Genomic DNA, 23,192 nt, shown 5'->3' with positions numbered 1-23,192 from the left:
GGCCTCTGGGAGGCCAAGGGAGGGAGTGTTAGGGTTAATTCGAGACTGCCATTACAGGTCAGGAGTGGCTCACGTAATGCGAGGGAAGGGGGAAGCGAAACTGGGGACTCCGCTACACCGAAACTACTAGTGTCACGCGATTCAGTAAACAAAAGAAACAGGTAACTCGTGAGTGTATGGCGTCGGGCCAATAAGATGGACACAAGTGCCCGATATTACCTAATATGTAGCGGGGGGTTGTGCTGGGGGGGGAAAAGGGATATAAATAAGAGCAGATTGTAAGGGGAAGTCGGAACGCGCCTTCTCCAGCGACTCCGTCGATTCGCTGTGCCAGTTACGAATTCTGCAATAAACCCAAGTTTTGTAATATTCCGGTGTTGGTTGTCTCTCTTCCTAAACGAACACAGGGCAGAATTTCAAGCCCAACATTTGGTGACCCCGACGTGGGGAGGGAGAGACAACACAGGCTGGCGGGTCCGACAGCAGACAACTTGCGGCCGCAAGCTCGACTAAGGTCAGGAAGTGCCTGTTATATCGAAGACTTCCACTAGATAGTTAAATCACTGAGTTAGATCTTGTCTGCTGACGGATCCTCACCAACCCCAAATTACCCTGGGAGAGATCATTCCCGGTGCAGAATCGTGACTGGTAAGTACTAACTCTTATCTGTTTTTAGGAAGATCCTCCGCCCGTGGAAAAGTCTTCTGAGTGAGGGTACCCGCCGCCCACGAAGGGCATAAAAGTCTCAGGAGTGAGGAGGAGAAGAGAAAAGTGTCGCGGTACACCGTAGTACACAGGGATACTGACGGCGCCTACCTTAGACTGGTTGTTAAGAGGAGAAATCTCCCACGCGAAGGTCAGGTTTTGAAAGGCGACCGTCCCACATTTGATCCTCTCTGTGTACTAGGGAGCCATGGAGCACTTCAATTTCGAGTTACCGAAACTCAGACATTTGTGTGTTGAGTAACAGAGTATATGAGAGTTTTTAGAAATATGGTAAAATTGATAACTGTGCGAGTTCAATAATCTAACAGTGAGCAGCCGCAGGGATCGGACACCATCAAGGTAGGAGTGGAAGTGTTCCTCCGAGGCCCGGGGAAGCTCACCTGGAACGGAAAACGGTGGCATGGTCCATACCCTGTCACCGAGGTCTCCAACAGGGCATTAAAAGGTAAGAAGGGAGGGGGACAATAACTGGCATCATTTTCTACTGGCTAAATAAGACCTCTGGCAAGTGGGGAGCGTTTCTGGGACAGTCGGCTCTAGGACTGTCTATTTCAATTGCTATCTTTATTACGTGTGGTTGTTGTTGCGGGACTATAGATCGAGCCTTGACCGGAAAGGATGGACCTCCACCGGCGTACCAGGCACCCTTGTTCCCGGTGGAAGGGGAGGACACGGCCCTCCCGGAAAGCGGACGCGCTATGGGAGGACATGGACTGAAATGGACCATGGCAAGGGGGGGATTGTGAATTTGTTCTTGAATAAGTTTTCTGAAATGTTGCATGCTACTTGTAAAAATTGCGGATGTTTAGGGAACCCCTACCCATATTTTGTGACCCTAGGTCGGACAAATCAGGATAAGCAAATAGGGAGGACACGCCAAAGAGTGCCGGGGGACGCTCACCTCCCTGCCTGATCCCGGCAGCCGCGGAAAAGCTTGTAAGGGATGTGGCCTCTGGGAGGCCAAGGGAGGGAGTGTTAGGGTTAATTCGAGACTGCCATTACAGGTCAGGAGTGGCTCACGTAATGCGAGGGAAGGGGGAAGCGAAACTGGGGACTCCGCTACACCGAAACTACTAGTGTCACGCGATTCAGTAAACAAAAGAAACAGGTAACTCGTGAGTGTATGGCGTCGGGCCAATAAGATGGACACAAGTGCCCGATATTACCTAATATGTAGCGGGGGGTTGTGCTGGGGGGGAAAAGGGATATAAATAAGAGCAGATTGTAAGGGGAAGTCGGAACGCGACTTCTCCAGCGACTCCGTCGATTCGCTGTGCCAGTTACGAATTCTGCAATAAACCCAAGTTTTGTAATATTCCGGTGTTGGTTGTCTCTCTTCCTAAACGAACACAGGGCAGAATTTCAAGCCCAACACGTGTAAAAACGATAAGCGTCCACACCAAGCGTTTTTGAAAATACCTTCGTTCACATTAAAACGGGTATTTGGGCGAATCTCCTCCTACCCAGCATGCGCAGGACACATCTACAGAAAACAAGCGACATGTTTGGTGTCGAGTCTTGCTGTGAAAGTGCGCATTTGTGCAGTTAGACTAGAAAAACTTAAAAGGAAATTGCCAAACGACGGACAGCTGTTGGCTCTTATGCACGAGGACTTAAAACTAAAAGAAAACAAATACTAGAGCGTATGGAGGCAACCGACAGAGAGTTCATGGATTTATCTGGTCTAGTATGGACATAGTCTGAAGAGTGTTCTCTTAGGAAAGACACACTGATGAGAAGAAGGCATGTCCTGGGTGTTGGGGGTCCTTAATAATGGACGGCACCTTTCTGAGACACTGCTCCCTGAAGATGTCTTGGATACTACGGAGGCTAGTACCCAAGATGGAGCTGACTAGTTTTACAACTTCCTGTAGCTTCTTTCGATCCTGTACAGTAGACCAACCCCCCCCCCCCCACCCCCGCCCCCATACCAGACAGTGATGCAGCCAGTCAGAATGTTGTCCATGATACATCTGTAGAAGTTCGAGCGTCTTGGGTGACAAACCAAACTTCCTAATGAAATATCGCTGCTGTCTTGCTTTTTTTATAGCTCCAGCGATATGTTGGGACCAGGTGAGATCCTCTGAGCAATTTCAAGTTCCTGGGTGTCAAGATCTCTCTCTCTCTATCCACTTCTGATCCCTCTATGAGAACTGGTTCGTGATCCCTCATCCTACCTTTTCTGAAGTTCACAATCAGCACTTTGGTCTTACTGACGTTGAGTGCAAGGTTGTTGCTGTGACACCACTCAGCTAACTGGTATATCTCACTCCTGTATACCTTCTCGTCTCTATCTGAGATTCTACCAACAATGGTTATATCCTCAGCAAATTTATAAATGACATTTGAGCTATGCCTGGCCACCGTCCTGGGTACAGAGTAGAGCAGTGGGCTAAGCACACATCCCTGAGGTGCGCAGAGTTATTAATACCCATCTGCACAGATAGTGCTCTTCTGATGATGGAGTCATGGATCCAACTGCATACAGACCAAGAAAGTTATTGCCATACAAAACCCTAGGCATACAGACCAAGAAAGTTATTGCCATACAAAACCCTAGAGGTACTCAGCAGGTCAGGCAGCTTCTGTGGAAGCAAATAAACAGTTGATGTTTCAGGCCAAGACCAAGTCTTGACGAAGGGTCTCTGCCTGAAATATCAACTGTTCATTCGTTTCCACAGATGCTCCTGACCCGCTGAGTGCCTCCACCATTCTGTATGTATTACTCTGGATTTCCAGCAACTTGCATAATCTTATGCATTTGAGGCTACGTCCACACTACACCGGATAACTAAAGCTTTTTCTCTTCGTTTCTACCCTCTGTCCATACTAAAACGGAGAAGTTCAGAAACACTCTCCAGAGTGTGTAATTTTGAAAACGCTGGATTGGCCGGAGCAGTGTGGATGGGATAACTGGAGAAATCTAAAAATGCTGTCATGACGTGCCGGAACAGATGGTGACGGCAACACGCCATTTCACTGTTTTCTTGAACACAACCTAACAATTTCAGAACAAATAGCAACGACACTGAAGCCAGAAGAGTTAGAAATGTACTCACCAAATACTTTGACCTATAACTTACTGAATAAATAAGTATACTCACTTTGCCCTGTTTTCTGTCCTTGCTCGTATGAAGGTGGTTTACCTACTTATGCAAGTACTTCTGACAATAGATGTGTAACAGCCTAATGTAACATTGTATGGAAATACAAGATAATGTTTTATACATTTAACAAGGGGCTTTATTAATGCAACAGAGTTAGTCAGCTTTTCAATGCTCGTCGTCAGCCAAGTCATACTGTCTGTGAACTCCCTGTCGTTTGCCTCCATACACTCCAGTATTTGTCTTTTTTAAAGTTTTAAGTCCTCCTGCGTGAGAGCCAACAGCTGTCCGTCTTTTTAAGTTTTTCTAGTCTGTAACATAACATACACACACCAAGTCTTTCACAGCGAGATTCGACACCAAACATGTCGCTTGTTTTCGGTAGATGCGTTCTGCGCATGCGCAGGAAGAGATTAGCCGAAATATCCATTTTAATGTGGACAGAGATTTTAAAAAAATGCTTAGTTTTGACGCCTATCATTTTTACGCGAAACCAACATTTTCAAAAGTATCCGGTCTAGTATGGACATAGTCTAAGGAAGTAGTATAAGGTAGTTGGTGATAGGTAAAACCAGAAGAGAGAGAGGGGTGAAGTACAGAGCTAGGAAGCTGATATGTGAAAGAGATAAAGAGCTGGAGAAGACGGAAATCTGATGAGAGGGTAGAAAACCATAGATGAAAGGGAAGGGGGAGGAGCATTAGAGGGATGTGATGAGTAGATAAGGAGATTAGGATGTATGTTCTCTGTCTTCTGCTGCTGTAAGCTTATCCAGTTCCAGGTTTGATGTGTAGTGCATTCAGAGACGCTCTTCTGTACACCACTATTGTAATGCATGGTTACTTGAGTTACTGTCACGTTCCCATCAGCTTGAACCATTCTGACCATTTTCCTTTGACCTCTCTCATTAACAAGGCATTTTCGCCCACAGAAGTGCCGCTCACTGTATATTTTATTGTTTTCCCACACCATTTTCTGTAAACTCTAGAGACTGCTGTGCGTGAAAATCCCAGGAAATCTGTATTTTCTGAGATACTCAAACCACCGTGTATGGCACCAATAATCATTCTCTTTTGTTTCAAAGTCAACCCAGCCTAAAAATCTAACCAATACTGATAGAAAAATTAAAGGAATCTTCTCTGTATTCGCTCCATTCTTCCCAAGTCTGCTGCAGTTTCAGCAGGATCAAGCAACTTGGTCACTTAGATCACTTTTCTTCCTCATTGTGATGTTTGGATTGAACAATTGAACCTCTTGACCATGTCTGCATGCTTTTGTGCACAGATTACTGCCACATGATTGGCTGATTAGATGTTTGCATTAATAAGCAGGTGTACAGTGTACCAAATAATTGGACACAGCATGAAAACCTGATTGATCAGAAAAGCACGTGGGATCCTACGGTAAATGATAAATTGGATTCAAAATACAAAGATTAGTTTCAAAGTTCCAACGGTTCATGGACACAAGGTTCTGTAGGACCCAGCACTTAATTCCCTGAATTACTGGTAGATTTTAATAATCTGGATTAAGAGTATGGACCATGATTAAGAAGTGTGCCAAAGGTAGCAACTTTAGCGATGTGGCCAATAACAAGGAATCAAGTTAAACACAAGGAAGAAAGAAATACACTGTTTCGTGTGCACAAAAGTGCCAAATGTAATTCAATTGACAGAAGTTTGTGAAAATACAATTTCAAAAAGCAAACAGAGGAAGTAGATGGTAAATGGTAGATGTTATGTGTAGAAGAAAAGAGGGACCTTGAAATGCAATTGAAGGCAGTGTCATAAAAAATGAGATGGCTGAGAAGTGAGCCTGCTTTTATGAGCTGAAACAGAGTATAAGAGTGGGGAGATAATGCTGAATTTGCAGCAGACTTGGGAAGAACGGAGTGATTAGAGAAGATTCCTTTGATTTTACTATTAGTATTGGTCAGATTTTTAGGTTGGGTTGTCTTTGAAACAAAGAAGAATGATTAGAGGTTTAGTTGAGACAAAAAGTTTGAATACCTAGACTGACTGCACAGGAAGGACTTAGTGAAATAAGGATCTCCAATTGGCCTACATGGCAATGGACTGGAGTGTAGCCAGCAGAGATGCAATGGGCTGAATGGCACCCTTCTTCATTGCAATTTGATGAACAAGCAGGCTTGAAATCTCAGCAAGTTGAAATGTGGGTACAGAAATCAATCAGACATAGCTGGCAGCAAAGGGTGAGGAGGGGATGCAACACGTGGAATGAAAAGGCCATGTGGACTGCAAAAGGTCAGTTGGGGCAACACAGAAACACAGCAGGCAAGATGCAGCCTCAGAGGTCCAGCTGCCCTGGTTCAGTTTTGATCTCCAGCGCTGTCTGTGTAGTTTGCATGTGAGGGGGGAAAATGGGATTCCTCTAACGCTAGCAATGGGGTGAGCATCTATAATTGCCAGGTCAGGAGCAGTAGAGCTTGTGATGCATACCCTGTACTAGTACCACCTCTGAAAATCCACTCTCTAACTCTCCAAAACTACACTCAACAGGAGTACTTGCAGCTGGTTGATATTTTGGTCCATAATTAAATGCCCAAGTTTTGATAAACAGAAGCACAGAAAGTGAACAAATAGCTGAAGAATTTGGTGAAAGGATCATGATAACGACTGGTAAAGGACAAAGCACATGCAGATTGGCAGAGCATCAGGTCTCTGTGTAGGAGATGAACATTGTTAAGAGAACATATGGTATCTGGCATTATTAACAGATCCATTTCAAAAGTGCTAGACAGCCTGGAAGGTGTAGAGAATAACTCAGTGAATAATTAGGAAGGTAAGACTACCTTCCCTCAGATTAGTCTCAAAAATGAATCACAATTTCTACAGCCCTTGTAGATATTAACTTTTCTCAAGGATCACAATAATGCAGAAGTTTGAAGAACAATAAGAATTTGTTCACTTATTGAAGACAGATAATTACAGCATGACAGTACATCAGCCACATACAAAGTTCTCAACATCTTCTAGTTAGGATGTTAAGCCAGCAGAATTTTTCCCTCTTTCTCTCTTCTACTCCTTTGGACAAAGACTCTTGAAACCAATCATCACCCAAGCTGCACACAGTGACTCTCATTCAACTCCACAATGCCGGAGTTCAAGTCTCTATTCCAAGAGAAACTTTGTATAAAATGTGCCCTCAAGTATTATCTCTAACCCCTTTTCTCACTGGCATTCAAAATCATAGAAACATACACCACAGAAACAACACTTTCAGCCACTCTATCTATAGTGATCATTCAAGCATATCCCATTTGCATCAGTCTAGACCCTAGACAAATGTCTTTTAAACTTTGTGACTTACCTGCACCTATCCCCTCATCTGGCTGCTTATTCCAGATAACCACCATTTGTGTGAAAACCTTTAAATTTCTTCCCTCTTACCCTAAACCTGCTTGTTCCAGCTTTAGCCTCACCTAGGAAAAAGATTTTGACCATTTTATCTTATGCTCCTCATATCTTTGTAAACTTTTGCAAGGTCTCAGCCTCCAAGGTTTCAGTGAAAACAAACGCAGCTGATCTAAACGCTTTTATAACTACAGTCTTCCATTCCAGACAATATCCTGGTGAATTTCTTCTGCACTTCCCCTATTACTACCAAACCCTTTCTGCAGTGTGGCAACTAGAACTATGCACAATACTCTAAGTGAACGTACTTTGAACGTCTGCAACGTAAGGTGGTGGAGAAGACACTTATAAGGTCAGTATTCTAGCTTACATTTCCACCAAATACTGAGAAGCAATGTCACGATCATGCAGGCAATGCAAAGACCATCAGCTGTTACAAATTTTCATACACGCGGGCAAGCTTCAGGAATTAAAATTTAGTATTATAATCGCATCACTGATCAGCGCAGCAAGTGGTCATATTAGCCACAAGTATTTCTAACACATCTTTTATATCTTCACACACAAGTTAGTTTAAATAATCAGTTTAGTAATAGTGATTAAGACACAGACAAATGAAGTGTGCCAGGATACCAGAGAGAAATCTCATGCTCTTTTTCGTATCATGCACTCGGACCTTCCAAAGCCAAATTAATCATCTAGTAATTCTATAGTCAATCTCACCAGTCTCAAAAACAAGGCAAATTCCACCAGAGAGGCATAATACTTTAATTCTGAATAATTGCTAGAATGAACACCTTGTATTAGTAATGAGGATGATGAAATGACTGGATCAATGCAAAAACCCATCTGGTTCAATAATAACATTCATGATTATTCTTAAATACCCTTATTTATAAGTAATTTTGGACAGCAAATAAGTTAAGGCCTGGCCAGCAATGTCCATGACCTGTCATTCAATGTACACAGTACGTTGATATGCATTTTGTATTCCAATTTGCAGCAAATGAAGTTTAACCAAGTTTCCTAACATGGCACCATGAAGGGAGCAAGATAGGAGGTATAGTGTGCAATGTTTTGTTATTATTTAGGAGAGAAATAAAATCAATGGAAAGTTTGCAGAATAAATCTTCCCAAAACCTGATGTCCAATTCAAAGGCAATTTCAGACGGGTTTGCATGTGTATTTTCAGATAGGTTTGCAAGTGGAGATCAGATAGTTTGATCAAGATAGGATTTAAAAAAATATTCTTGGATATTTTTATTTAATTGAAAGATTAGTGGCTGTGATAATGTGTAAAACCAATCACAGATGGAGAAAATCTACTATAATCTGTCAGCATTGGTAATGTAAAAAGTGCAAAACAGCTGGGCTGAAAAACAAACTGATCCAAAACTAGGAACAGGAAACTGAACTGAGTGCAAAAAGGGTTCATCAGGATGTGCAGAGTTACTGTATGCAGCTATTGGTGATTCTCCAAGCAATCTCATATCTCATTCTAACACCTTCCGGACACGACAGGCAAATCTCAAATTCTCGCAAATCATAAAGTCAGAGTGCCATAAAACAGCTGGTTAAAGGAGTTTACAGGAGTGGCAGCAGCCACATCATCTGATGGCTAGTGATAAGCTAAGTAGATGTGAACAGTACGAAATGAAACCTAACCAGATTTTGCTTATCCGCTCCATGGGCAATCTATCAAACATAACATCACGAATAAGAACAGACAAAAGTTAAGGCCGTTGCCAAACTGTAGAACCATGCATCAGCGAAGGTCAGCACTCAGGTTATTATTTAAAACTCGAAGGCTATAACTCGTGATGGGAGGGGAAGAATGCAGCTGATCTCAGGGCAGAGTCATGCACAATCTTTATCCATGATTTCGCTGAGAAAATGAAGCGCAATAAAGTCCAAGTTTAGTAATGATGGGAAGCTGGGTAACAGTGTTGGGTGTGAGGTAGAAGGAGAGGCTCCAGGACAAGTGGCTGGATGCGGACAAGACAGATGGAATATAACTGGTAAACTGAGAGGTCACCTACAATAGGGGAAAAAATAGCAAGGTTAAATGACTTTTTTTTAAACAATCAGTGACAGACTGAAAGATGCTGGTGTTTCAGAGAATCTGAGGACTCTGGAAAACAAATCACTGAAAACTCATGTGCAGGAACAGTATGCAATAGAAAGTCTTAATCGCAAGAGGACTGAAGTAAAAAGTTATCCTGCATCTGTGAACAACCCTGCTGTGATTGCATTGCAAACAACTTTCAGGTCCACTTCCCTGTCATGGGAAGGACATGTCCATGGAATTGGCTCTTATGGGATTGTCCTACAAAGAGAGGTGAAACAGGTTGGCCCTGTCCTCTAGAAAAGTTAGATGAATGAGATATGATTTAATTGAAATGTACAAAATTCTGATGTAGCCTGACAGAGTGGATACACAGACGGTGTCTCCCCTGGCCAGAGTATTTATAATTGTGATACCATCTGAACATTAGAGGACAGCGATTAAGGTAGCTACTGAATTTTCTACTCAGACGGTGTGGGGCTAGTTGCTGAGTTTATTCAAGAAAAAGATCAATGGAGTTTTGGGAAATCAAGACATATGGACTAGTGCACAGGAGAGTGTTAATGAGATCAAAGATAAGCAGTGATTTGACTGAACAGCACAGCTAGCCAAGTGCCACATGGCCAACTCTTGCTTCAATTTCCAAGTATTTGAGTGCTGTGCTGAGAGGCCACATCGGTGGGACTGTGCCCCAGTCAGAGGCCACATCGGTGGGACTATGCCCCAATCAGAGGCCACATCGGTGGGACTATGCCCCAATCAGAGGCCACATCGGTGGGACTATGCCCCAATCAGAGGCCACATCGGTGGGACTGTGCCCCAATCAGAGGCCACATCGGTGGGACTGTGCCCCAATCAGAGGCCACATCGGTGGGACTGTGCCCCAATCAGAGGCCACATCGGTGGGACTGTGCCCCAATCAGAGGCCACATCGGTGGGACTGTGCCCCAATCAGAGGCCACATCGGTGGGACTGTGCCCCAATCAGAGGCCACATCGGTGGGACTGTGCCCCAATCAGAGGCCACATCGGTGGGACTGTGCCCCAATCAGAGGCCACATCAGTGGGACTGTGCCCCAATCAGAGGCCACATCAGCTGCAGTGCAGCTAAGTCAGTATTTCTGGAACTCTATCCCAGTGAGGTCAGAGCCCATGGAAAATTCTCCATCGAGAGTAAGCATGCACAGCAGCAATTGATAAACTGATGAAAGTAAAATGCAAGATGTAGACACTAACACTACATAGAATATACTAGTCACTGCAACCACATGCACCTGAGACAGTACAAGACTATCAAGTTCAACATACGTCTTACATTTGCAATCAGATTCTGCAGTTAGAAGCTAAACAAAGTCATTGTCAAGCAGACTAACACTCACCCAACGTACCAGTGGAGGAAATTGCACCACCTGAACAAAATGAATTCAGAGGATTGATAACCATGACACAAAGTGAAATGAGAAGGAGCTTACGAGATGTAGAAACAGCACTCTCCCAAATTCACCTCAATGGGATTCGATAAGAAGGAAGCCAGGGAATTTTTCTGCGTTGTAGAATAACTGACAGGGAACTGACAAGGAGCTGTATTTGGCACGTGGATGAAAGGAAAATGGAGGGTTATAGGCTATGTAGGGGGGAGGGGTTATATTGATAAAACCATAAGATATAGGAGCAGAATTAGGCCATTCAGCCCACTGAGTCTGCTCTGCCATTCCATCATGGCTGATACAATTTTCCTCTCAGCCCCAATCTCCTGTCTCCCCATATCACTACATGTCCTGACTAGTCAATAATCTACTAACTTCTGCCTGAAATATACATAAAGACGTGGCCTTTGGTATTTCTTTGCCCATTCTCCTAATCTGTCTAAATCCTTCTATTGCCTCCCCACTTCCTCAAATCTACCTGCCTCTCCACCTATCTTCATATCATCTGCAAACTTTGCAACAGCACCATCAATTCCATCATCTAAATCATTGACATATGACGTAAAAAGAATCAATCCCAACACAGACCCCTGAGGAACACCACTAGTCACCAGCAACCAACCAGAAAAGGCTCCTTTATTCCCACTCTTTGCATCCTGTCAATCAGCTACTGTTTTTTCTATGCCAGAATCTTTCCTGTAATACTAAGAGCTCATTGCTTTGAGCAGCCTCACGAGTAGCATCTTGTCAAAGGCCTTCTGAAAATCCAAATACACATCAACTGATTCTCCTTTGTCTATCCAGCTTGTTGTTTCTTCAAAGAATGCCAACAGATTTGTCAGGCAACCATGCTGACTACAGCCTATTTTACCACGTGCCTACAAGTACCCCGAAACCTCATCCTTAATAATCAACTCCAACATCTTCTTAAGCACCGAGGTCAGACTTACTGGCCTATAGTTTCCTTTCTTCTAGAAGGAGTGACATTTTAATTTTTCAGTCTTCTGGAACCATTCCAGAATGTAGTGATTTGTGAAAAATCAATACTAATGCTTCCACAATCTCTTCAGCCACCTCCTTCAGAACCCTGGGGTGTAGACAATCTGGTCTGGGTGACTTATCTACCTTCAGACCTTTCAGTTTCCCTACAATCTTCTCTCTAGTAATGGTAACTTCACACACATCATGACCCCTGACACGGAACTTTCACCATACTGCTAGTGTCTTCCACACCGAAGACTGATGCAAAATACTTATTCAGTTCATCCACTATAACTACTTCTCCAGCATTGTTTTCCAGCAGTCCGACATCCACTCTCGACTCTTTTACATTTAATATATCTGAGAAACTTTTGGGATCTTCTTTAATTATTGGCTAGCTTAATTTCATAATCCACCTTTACCTTCTGAATGCCTTTTTTGATGGATTTTGTTAGTTTTTAAAAGCTTCCCAATCCTCTGACTTCCCACTAATTTTTGCTCTATTATATGCCATCTCTGGATTTTATGTTGGCTTTGACTTCTCTTGTCAGTCAGTCATTTTGCATTTAGAATACTTCTTCCTCTTTGGGATGTATATAGCCTGTGCCTTCTGAATTGCTTCCAGAAATTCTAGCCATTGCCGGTCTGCCATCATCCCTGCCAGTGTTCTTTTCCAATAAAATGCTGGCCAACTCCTCTCTCATGCCTTTGTAATTCCATTTACTCCACTATAATACTAATATATCTGACTTTAGCCTCTCCTTTTCAAATTTCAGAGTGAATTCAGTCATATTATGATCACTTTCTCCCAAGGGTTCTTTTACTTTAAGCACTCTCTAATCAATTTTGATTCATTGCACAACACCCAATCCAGAATAGCTGATCCCCTAGAGGGCTCAACCAGGAGCTGCTCTAAAAAGCCATCTTGTAGCACTCCAGAAATTCCCCTCCTGGAATCCAGCACCAACCTGTTTCCCCCTAATCTACCTGCATATTGAAATCCCCCATGCCTATTGTAACATTGCCCTTTTGGCATGCATTTTCTATCTCCCGTTGTAATTTGTAGATCACATCCTTGGGGATCTGTATACAACTCCCATCAGGATCCTTTTATCCTTGCAACTCCTTAGCTCTATCCACAATGATCCAGCACCTTCCTGCCCTATGTCACTGTCTTGAGTGATTTGATTTGATTTCATTTTATTTTACCAACACAGCAACACCACCCGCTTTGCCTTCCTGCCCGTCCTTTTGATACAATGTACATTTTTGGACATTAAGCTCCCATCTATAATCTTCTTTCAGCCATGATTCAGTGATGTCTACAACATCATACATGCCAATCTAAATGTGCTACAAGTTAATCTACCTTTTTCCATATGCTGCACACATTCAAATACAACACATTTAGTCTTATATTCACCTTTTCGATTTTGTCCACCTTTGACGTTGCAACTAATCCTGTTGACTGCAATTTTGCCCTTTCAACAGCCTCTCCTCACTACACATTCCCTCTGTTTGTAAACCAGCTACCTCATCTTCAGCACTATTATCTGCCTATCCTAGAATACTTCTTGCTTTGAAATATACACAGCCCAAGACACTTGCTGCAGATGCTCAACCTTTCAATTCCTAACTTTGTCTGTCTTACTAACATCATCTTTATAGGTCGGCACAACATTGTGCGCCAAAGGGCCCTTTCTGTTCTGTACTGCTCTGTGTTCTAAAATGAAAATTAAGGATGTCAGAAAAAAAGAGGGACATCAAAAGTGGGTAGGTGACAACCAAAGTGAGAGCTGCAGTACAAGGTCAGAGGTGGCAAGGTAAAGCAATAATGTAGATTGTTACCATACTCCCAAATTCAACTGCTCTAACACTGCCAAGAGGAGGAAGCAGGGCTGTGGGCAGGGGCAGATGCAATGCCGGAGGGCTAGGGGTAACAGTGGTCTGAGAAGTACCAACAGTGACTGGGAAACAACCCTGTTTCCAATACAGTCTGACAGTGTGGTTCTATTAGAGTATTCTTTCTAATTCTGGATATCATGCTTAATGATGGATGTCAAATACTGGGGACAGTTGAGAAATTTTCCACAAATAACATATAATAAGGCACCAGCTCTGTGGAAATGCTGCTGGATTGCTCAACCTACAGAAGAGGTGGAGGAATTTAACCAATGTTGAAGAATCATCATGTCTGATAGAAAAACTTAAGAGAAACTGGTTTTACTGACTGGAGTTGGAGTCTCAACAACATGAAGATCGCAGACTTAAGGCTTCTTTAAAGAACGAGTTGTTATTTGGATTTCACTGAGTGAAAATGTGGAGGAATCTGATTCAAAGCTACTTCTCAAAAAGGATATTTAATAAATAATCTTTAGCACCTCAGGCAACAAAGGAGGATTAACTTGCACTTGAGAGCTGGCATAGACAAGATGGGCAAAAGGATTTCAAATGCTGAAAGTTATTAATACTCATTTTAGGCCGCAATAAAAACTTTCATACAAATTATTGTTAAAAAAAACTTGCCTTTGAATCCTTACGGTCAAATTTTAAGGAGAAAAGGCAGGGAAATTTTACATCAAAATTAGAAGACGAAAGAAAGTTCGCACATCTGCACTGAGTTCCAGCTCTTTCCAGAAAATTGAAGACATTTACACAACAAATGCAAGAGAAATGAATCTGTTTAGCAAAACAGGAAAAGGTTAATGAGAGCACTGACCTTTATCCACTATGTCCCAAACTTCCACCTTCACGATATCGTCTGTTGCTGAAACACAAAAGTTGGTATTTTCTCACTTGAATGTAAAAACTGAAAAAAAAAATCAAACTTACAGCATTGATTGAGACATGAGCTAAGAACAGAGATAGGAAGGCCATTGTGCAACAGAATCCCCTGCACCATCGAAACTTTAGAACGCAAGATCACCATACACAAGGCAATTATTGCAGAATATGATCAGCAAGGGAGTCTCAAATAATAATACCACCACTGAACAGGACTCCAGAAAGCAGAAAACAATGGAATAGACTATTGAGTCCCAGGAGCTCAGACAAGAGCAGAGAAGCCAACTGAACCCACAGTTCCAACTAACAGAACCAGTAACAAATCCCAGAACCACCATCATTGAGAAGAAAGACAATTGACCCTGGGATTGCTGTCAGTACATTAAAATCAAAAGATAAACTGCAAATGTTAGAAATACAAATTAAAACCAGATAAACAGGGAAGACAGCATCTGTGAAAAGAGAACAAACATTAACAGTTCAGGTCAGAATCACTTTAAAGCATTTTTGATTTGAAATGTTAACTCTTACTAGAGTGACTCTATCACCTGCTAAATGGGTCTATCATTGTCTGGCTTTACATCAATAATATCAGGCAATAAATAGAAAACCAAACTGAGCCAGAACAGGCAAATCAAGCTCCAGAAATATTATTTGTTTCATTTCCTATTAAAGAAGATGCATCCAAATATTTCCAACTATTTTTGGTTTTATTTGAAACAAATATATAATCTTAGCTTCAATCTAACCAACTAAGGGCAGGGCGTCAGAGCTCAGGACCTCAGACAATTAAGGGACCATCTCCATCAGCACAGGGTGCTATTAACTGGAGCACTAGGCTAAATTAACCTATTTAATATTAATACAACAGCTTAACCTAGCCGGGACCCCAAATAATAAGCAGGACAATTTCCCTGAGCTCAAGGAAAACATCAAAATCAGGTGAGAGTCTGACCAAGCCCACTGTGATAACCAAGGAAACCAAACCCTACACATTAAGAAAAAACAGACAGGTTAACCAAACCCAAAACTCCTGAGAATAATGTTGAGGTTTAACAAACTCCAGGCACCAATAGCAGTAGGACAGTCTATCCAAATCTAAGGGTTCCAGACAATCATAGAGTGAGAGAACCAAGCACTGGGCAATCATGGGGCAGACTAAACTCCAGATACCAGCTAATAAGGAACTGGCTAACCAAACCTGAGACACCTGAAAATAATGGAATAGACAACCTGCATCCAGGGCACAATAATAACAGAGGAATCTAACCAACCTCCAGACAACAGTAAACTTGCCCACAGGAAATGAATTGTGGCAAGCTGACCAGACAAATAGGTAATAATACAAAAGGCTAACTGAGCCCAGAAACTTAGTCAATAATAGGCCAGCTACTCGAATTCCAGACAACAGGCACCGACAAAACCATCTCACTAAACTCAAGGTACTGTTCACGATCAGAACAATCGAACTGAATCACACAATGGGACTGACTATGTCAGGACACAAGGCAATTACAGGGCAAGCCAAAGAAGCTTATGACACAAGGCAACAATGAAACAGGATAAGTAAGCTCCAGGTGACAGACAAAACCAAAACAGCAAATTACAATGAGAAATTTGGAAAGTTAAATAAATTGTGAAAATAAGAGAAAAAAACATTAAGGTTGTGTACATGGGTTCGCTGTCCATTCAGAAATCTGATGGTGGAGGGGGAAGAAGCTGTTCCTAAAATTTTGAGTGCCTTTAGGCTCTTGTGCCTCCTCGATAGTAGCAATGGGAAGTGGGCAGGTTCTGAATGATGAGAGTTTTAATGGTGGATGCCACCTTTCTGAAGCATTGCCTTTTGCAGATGTTTTCGATTCTGGGGAGGCTTGTGCCCATGATGGAGCTGACTGGGTTCGCAATTTTCTGCAGCCTTTTCCAATCCTGTGCCCCTTCATACCAGACTGCGATGCAACAAGTTAGAATGCTCTCCACAGTATATCTGTAGAAATGTGCAAGAGTCTTCGGTGTCAAACCAAGTCTCCTCAAATTCCTAATGAAAAATAGCTGCTGTCATACCTTCTTTGGAATTGCATCAATATGTTGGACCCATGATAGATCTTCAAAGTTGTTGACACCAAGGAACTTGAGGTTAGAAACAGAACACCTACAGCACAATACAGGCCCTTTGGCCCACAATGCTGTGCCAAATATGTACTTACTTAGAAATTACCTAAGGTTAACAATAGCCCTCATTTTTCTAAGCTACATGTACCTATCCAGGAGTCCCTATCATGTCCACCTCCACTACCGTTGCTGGCAGCCCATTCCATGCACTCACCACTCTCTGCATAAAAAACATCCCTGACATCTCCTCTGTACCTACTTCCAAGCACCTTAAAACTGTGCCCTCTCATTTCAGTGCTGGGAAAAAGCCTCTGACTATCCACATGATCAATGCCTCTCATCAACTTATACACCTATATGAGGTCACCTCTCATCCTCCGTCGCTCCAAGGAGAAAAAGCTAAGTTCATTCAACCTATTCTCATAAGGCATGGTCCCAATCCAGGCAACATCCTTGTAAATCTCCTCTGCACCCTTTCTATGGCTTCCACATCCTTCCTGTAGTGAGGTGACCAGAACTGAGCACAGTACTCCAAGTGGGGTATGACCAGGATCCTATATAGCTGTAACATTACCTCTCGGCTCTTGAACTCAATCCCATGGTTGATGAAGGCCAATGCACCGTATGCCTTCTTAACCACAAAGTCAACCTACATAGCAGCTTTGAGTGTCCTATGGACTCAGACCCCAAGATCTCTCTGATCCTCCACACTGCTAAGAGTCTTACCATTAATACTATATTCTGCCATCATATTTGACCTATCAAAACTCCACCTGCCACTTCTCAGTCCAGTTTTGCATCCTATCAATGTTCCGCTGTAACCTCTGATGACCCTCCACTCTATCCACAACACCCTAAACCTTTGTGTCAACAGCAAATTTTCTAACCTATCTCTCCACTTCCTCATCCTGGGCATTTATAAAAATCACGAAGGGGTCCCAGAACAGATCCCTGAGGCACACCACTGGTCACCGACCTCCATGCAGAATATGACCCGTCTACAACCACTCTTTGCCTTCTGTGTGCAAGCCAATTCTGGATCCACAAAGCAATACCCCCTTGGATCCCATACCTCCTTACTTTCTCAATAAGCCTTGCATGAGGTACCTTACCAAATGCCTTGCTGAAATCCATATACACTACATCTACTGCTCTACCTTCATCAATGCGCTTAGTCACATCCTCAAAAAATTCACTCAGGCTCATAAGGCACAACCTGCTCTTTTCAAAGCCATGTTGACTATTCCTAATCATTTTATGCCTCTCCAAATGTTCATAAATCCTGCCTCTCAAGATCTTCTCCATCAACTTACCAACAACTGAAGTAAGACTGACTGGCCTATAATTTCCTGGGCTATCCCTACTCCCTTTCTTGAATAGGGGAACAACATCTGCAACCCTCCAATCCTCCAGAACCTCTCTTGTCCCCGTTGATGATGCAAAGATCATTGCCAGAGTATCAGCAATCTGCTCCCTCGCCTCCCACAGGAGCCTGGGGTACATCTCATCTGGTCCCAGTGACTTATCCAATTTGATGCTTTCCAAAAACTCCAGCATATCCTCTTTCTTAATGTCTATATGCTCAAGCTTTTCAATCCACTGTAAGTCATCCCTACAATCGCCAAGATCCTTTTCCGTAGTGAATACTGAAGCAAAGTATTCATTAAATATCTCTGCTATCTCCTCTGGTTCCATACACACTTTCCCACTGTCACACTTGATTGGTCCTATTCTCTCATGTCTTATCCTCTTGCTCTTCACATACCTGTAGAATGCCTTGAGGTTTTCCTTAATCCCACTCGCCAAGGCTTTCTCATGGCCCCTTTTGGCTCCTAATTTCATTCTTAAGCTCCTTTCTGCTAGCCTTATAATCTAGATCTCTAACATTACCTAGTTTTTTTGAACCTTTTGTAAGCTTTTCTTATTGACTAGATTTTCAACAGCCTTTGTACACCATGGTTCCTGTACCCTATCATCCTTTCCGTCTCATTGGAACATACCTATTCAGAATGTCATGCAAATATCCCCTGAACATTTGCCACATTTCTGCTATACATTTCCCTAAGAACATCTGTTCCCAATTTATGCTTCCAAGTTCCTGCCTGACAGCTTCATATTTCCCTTTACTCCAATTAAACACTTCTCTAACTTGTCTGTTCCTATTCCTCTCCAATGCTATAATAAAGAAGATAGAATTGTGATCACAATCTCCACAATGCTCTCCCACTGAGAGATCTGACACCTAACCAGGTTCATTTCCCATATTGCTCATCCTTTCCACTGCTGATCCCTCGATGTGGCCTGGTGTGTGTTCCCTCAACTTCCCCCTTCCTGAAGTCTGCACAGTACCACGGTGGTTAGCACAACACTTTGTAGTACCATCAACCCGGGTTCAATACCCGCCACTGCCCATAAGGAGTTTATATGTTCTCCCTGTGACCGTGTAGGTTTCCTCTGAGTGTTCTGGTTTCCTCCCACAGTCCAAGACGCTAATTGGTCATTACAAATTGTCCCATGATTAGGTTAGGATTAAACTGGGGGTTGTAGAGCATGTGGCTCCAAGTGCCTATTCCACGCTGTATGTCAGTAGATAAATAAATGTCTACAATCAATTCCTTGGTCGTACTGACATTGAGTGTTGTGACAGTACTCAAAACCAGCTGATCCATCTCACTCCTGTGTGTCTCATCATCATCTGAAATTCTGCCAACAATAGGTGTGTCATACACAAACTTTTACATGGCATTTGATGCCTAGCCACATCGTCATGGCTGTAGAGAGAGTAGTGCATTGGGCTAAGCATGTATCCTTGAGGTGCGCCAGTTTTGACTGTCAACAAGGAGGAAGTGTTATTTGATTGCCAATGTGGATGCTGAGTATGGTCTCTGGATATGGAAGGCAAGGATCCATTTGCAGAGGGAGTACAGAGGCCAGGCTTGGAAGATTTTGATTGGTACTGACGGTATGTTAGTGTTGAACGCTGAGCTGTAATCAATAAACAGCAGTCTGACGTTGGTATTTCTATAGTGCAGATGAGCCACAGATGAGTGGAGAGCCAGTGTGATTGTATCTACCGGAGATCTATTGTGGCGATAAGTAAATTGCAGTCAGTCCAGGTCCTTGCTTAGGCAGGAATTGATTCTAGCCATGATCAACCTCTCAAAGCACTTCATTACAGTAGATGTGAGTGCAACTGGGCGGTAATCATTAGAAAACTCATCCTGTTCTTCTTGGGCACTGATATGACTATCACCCTCTCAAAGCATTTCATTACAGTAGATGTGAGTGCAACTGGGCGAAAGTCATTAAAAAGCTCACCCTGTTCTTCTTGGGCACTGATATGATTATCGCCCTTTTGAAGCAGGTAGGAACCACCAACTGCAGCAGTGAGAGATTGAAGATGCCCTTGAACACTAACACCAGTTAGTTGGCACCAGTTCCCAGTGCCCTACCAGGTACACCATTACAGCCCGATACCTTGCAAGGGTTCACCCTCATGAAAGATGTCAGCCTCCGAGACAGAGATCACAGAGTCACAAGATGCTGCAGGGTTTTATTCTCCCTTTTAAAGCGTGTCCTGAAGAAGAGCCTTGGCCCAAAACATCAACTATTTACTCTTTTCCATAGATGCTGCCCAACCTGCTGAGTTTCTCCAGTATTTTGTGTATGTTGCTTTGGATTTTCTGCACATTTTCTTGTGTTTATGCATAAAAGGCATTCAGCTTATCTGAGGGTGAAGCATCACAGCCATTCATGTTAGGTTTTGCCTTGTAGAGAGTAACGGCTTGTAAACCCTGTCAGAGCTGACATGAACCTATTTGGACTCTAACTTCAATTGGAATCAACCTGGGACCATTTGTGATTTGCTTATCATGAAGCTTGAAGCAATCAAATCAACACAAAGTTTTTCCAAACGTGAGGAAGAAAAATATATTTTTCAAAAATCAAACATGTCTTGAATTTTAAAGCTGAGTTAGCTTGTTTTCAGCAGATACTGCCAAGGTCACTGGCACCAGTAAGCAGCTATATAGGGAGTGGGATTGAGTTTTTGTATTAAATTCAGCAACGAGCCTTCTTCATTTCAGCTGCAGACACATCTGGCACTCAAGGCCACTTACTCAAATTGCTCTTAAAAATAGGGCTCGAACAGCAACATTTAACAAAAAAAAACAATATTTCACCAGAATACAGTTTATTCCTTAAGGCACACCCAATGATGAAATTAACTGCTTGCATTAGAATAATGACAAAGACAATGAAAACAAACTTCAGATGTTAAATCTAAATTTATTGTTCTTCATATATTAATTATTTTCTGTAATGACATGTTTCACAACAAATGCAATGCATTAGGGAAATTTTAAAATAGTAAATGGCAGCTAGTATAGGCTTCAGTCATTGCCTTCTGCTCAACTATCATTGGGAACTTTTTTTCAGAAACTCATCCATGTATGCCTTGTGAATATAAAAGGAGTATCATAGGTAATCAGACCTGAGGATGTCTGACCACAGAGTGTTTATAGTTTGTGCTGGAGCTGCGTTTTAATTGGGCTGGGAATAATTGATGACATACAGTAAAGCAAGGTTTAGTTTCCTTCTAATCTGTGACTCACTATTTAAGGAGCGTCTCAGAGAAGAGTGCAAAGGGGTTTTACTCCATGTTGTATCTGTCCTGAAAATATTTACTGGGGTATAGTGATAGCTTTATCTTTTATTTTCAATGTGACACAATGATACATATCCTCAGCAACATTTGATCCAGATATGATGGACGAAGTGCTCTTCAGCACTGTACAGCAGTGATACTGATATCCAGATACTGTTCTGATCTCAAATTGCAATTAATGAAGCAGCACATTCACTAGATAAGAATTCTCAGCTTTCTCAAATTCCAACTTAACACATTCTTACAATACTAAAGTTAAAGAACAAAAACTTCTAATGAAGATAAGCATCTGAATCATTGCTCATTCATTCTGTGTAGATAGCTGAGCAATGTGCTTTTCTGGCATTTTCATAAAAAAACATTTTCTCTCAGAACTTACTCTTGTAACTCCAGTGAATGCTGGTGACTTGGATCTCCTGAGTTGGGATATATTGTTCCACAAACTTCTTGCCTTGCAGTCTGTGCCATAGTGTGGTCTTTCCTGTATTCCTATCACCTCGTATCAGTATCTTCACTGGAACAGAAAATCAGAACCATTAGCTGGTTTGTTAACACTATTTTAATTTCCTATTTACCTTATCAGAGTTGTATGGCACAGAAATGGGTCCTCCAATCCAACTCGTACATGTTCAAGTTGCCTACCTAATATGGACCATATCCCCCAAACCTTTCCTATCCATGTACCCAACAAAATATATTTTAAATGCTGTAATTGTACCCACCTCTACCACATCCTCTGACAGTTTGTTTCATATATCCACTACCCTATGTGGGAGGAAGTTACTCTTCAAGACCCTTTAATGATTTAACCACTTAACTCCTTAAGCAAAAGCAACTACAGTGGATTCGCAAGACAAAGGAGCAGAAGTAGGCCATTCAGCCCATCCAGTCTGCTCTGCCACTCCACCATGAGCTAAACTATTCTCCCACCTAGTTCCAATTTCTGGCTTTTTCCCATATCCCTTGATACACTGACTAATTAGATACCTATCAATCTCCTCCTTAAAAACCCTCAATGATCGAGCCTCCACAGCTGTATGTGGCAATGACTTCCATAAATCCACGACCTTCTGGCTAAAAAAAAATTTCTCCTCATCTCCGTTTTAAATGGGTGCCCTCCAATTCTAAGACTGTGGCCCGTTGTCCTGGACTCACCCACCAAGGGAAACAGCCTTTCCACATCTACTCTGTCCAACCCTTTCAACATTCAAAATGTTTCTATGAGATCCCCTCTCATTCTTCCATACAGTCCCAGAACCAACAAACACTCCTCATATGTTAGCTCCTGCATTCCAGAAATCATCCTCATAAATCTTCTCTGAACTCAGTACAACCCTTCTAAGATAGCGGGCCCAAAACTGCACACAGTATTCCAAATGAGGTTTCACCAGTACCCCATAGAGCCTCATCAACACCTCTTTACTCTTATACACTATTCCTCTTGAAATGAATGCCAACAAAGCATTCGCTTTCCCTACTGCCGATCCAACCTGGTGGTTAACCTTTAGGGTATCCTGCACGAGGACACCCAAGTCCCTTTGCACTTCCGATTTTTGAATTTTCTCCCCATCTAAATAATAATCTACCCGATTATTTCTTCTTCCAAAATGTACAACCGTACATTTCTCAACATTCCACTAAGTCCAGGCAGACACTTACTTCGGACAACTCTTAAAGAACAAGACTAATCAAGAAAATACCCTTTGTTTACTTGGGACACTATGCCACATTATTTGGACAGAAGACTGTTGCTGAACAGTTTCTAATTAGTGTCAGTCACGTGTGCTTGTGTAGCTGTCAGATACTTCTGGAGAAAACAGTTTTTAAATAGTGTCAGTTGTGTTTACTTGTACTTTATTATCCAAGACAGTTAAGAGTCATCCTCGAAGCACCTTATGCAGATAACTGTGCTCTAAAGCCCATACGGAGCCTGAACTGCAACTGTTTATTGACAGGTGT

The 23,192-nt window shown here is 42.4% G+C and overlaps 1 protein-coding gene across 5 annotated transcripts in view; it reads right to left on the bottom strand.

The window, feature by feature from the left end:
• LOC140730978 (rab-like protein 6) overlaps positions 1-23,192 on the bottom strand; it is a 106,325-nt gene that overhangs the window by 75,489 nt on the left and 7,644 nt on the right. For 2 of the 5 annotated variants that reach the window (XM_073052119.1, XM_073052117.1), the window contains exons 2-4: positions 21,613-21,747; positions 14,394-14,441; positions 10,646-10,675 (exon numbers count right to left, since the gene is read on the bottom strand). In XM_073052119.1, the coding sequence (XP_072908220.1) occupies positions 10,646-10,675; positions 14,394-14,441; positions 21,613-21,747 (213 nt within the window). The remainder of the gene's footprint in view (positions 1-10,645; positions 10,676-14,393; positions 14,442-21,612; positions 21,748-23,192) is intronic. The other 3 variants (XM_073052121.1, XM_073052122.1, XM_073052118.1) reach the window with 2 other exon arrangements.

The sequence above is a fragment of the Hemitrygon akajei genome, chromosome 7 (genome assembly GCF_048418815.1).
Source record: "Hemitrygon akajei chromosome 7, sHemAka1.3, whole genome shotgun sequence".
Classification (NCBI taxonomy): domain Eukaryota; kingdom Metazoa; phylum Chordata; class Chondrichthyes; order Myliobatiformes; family Dasyatidae; genus Hemitrygon; species Hemitrygon akajei.
The sequence above is the reverse complement of the archived record's forward strand: the minus strand, read 5'-3'. Positions and strand labels throughout refer to the sequence as shown.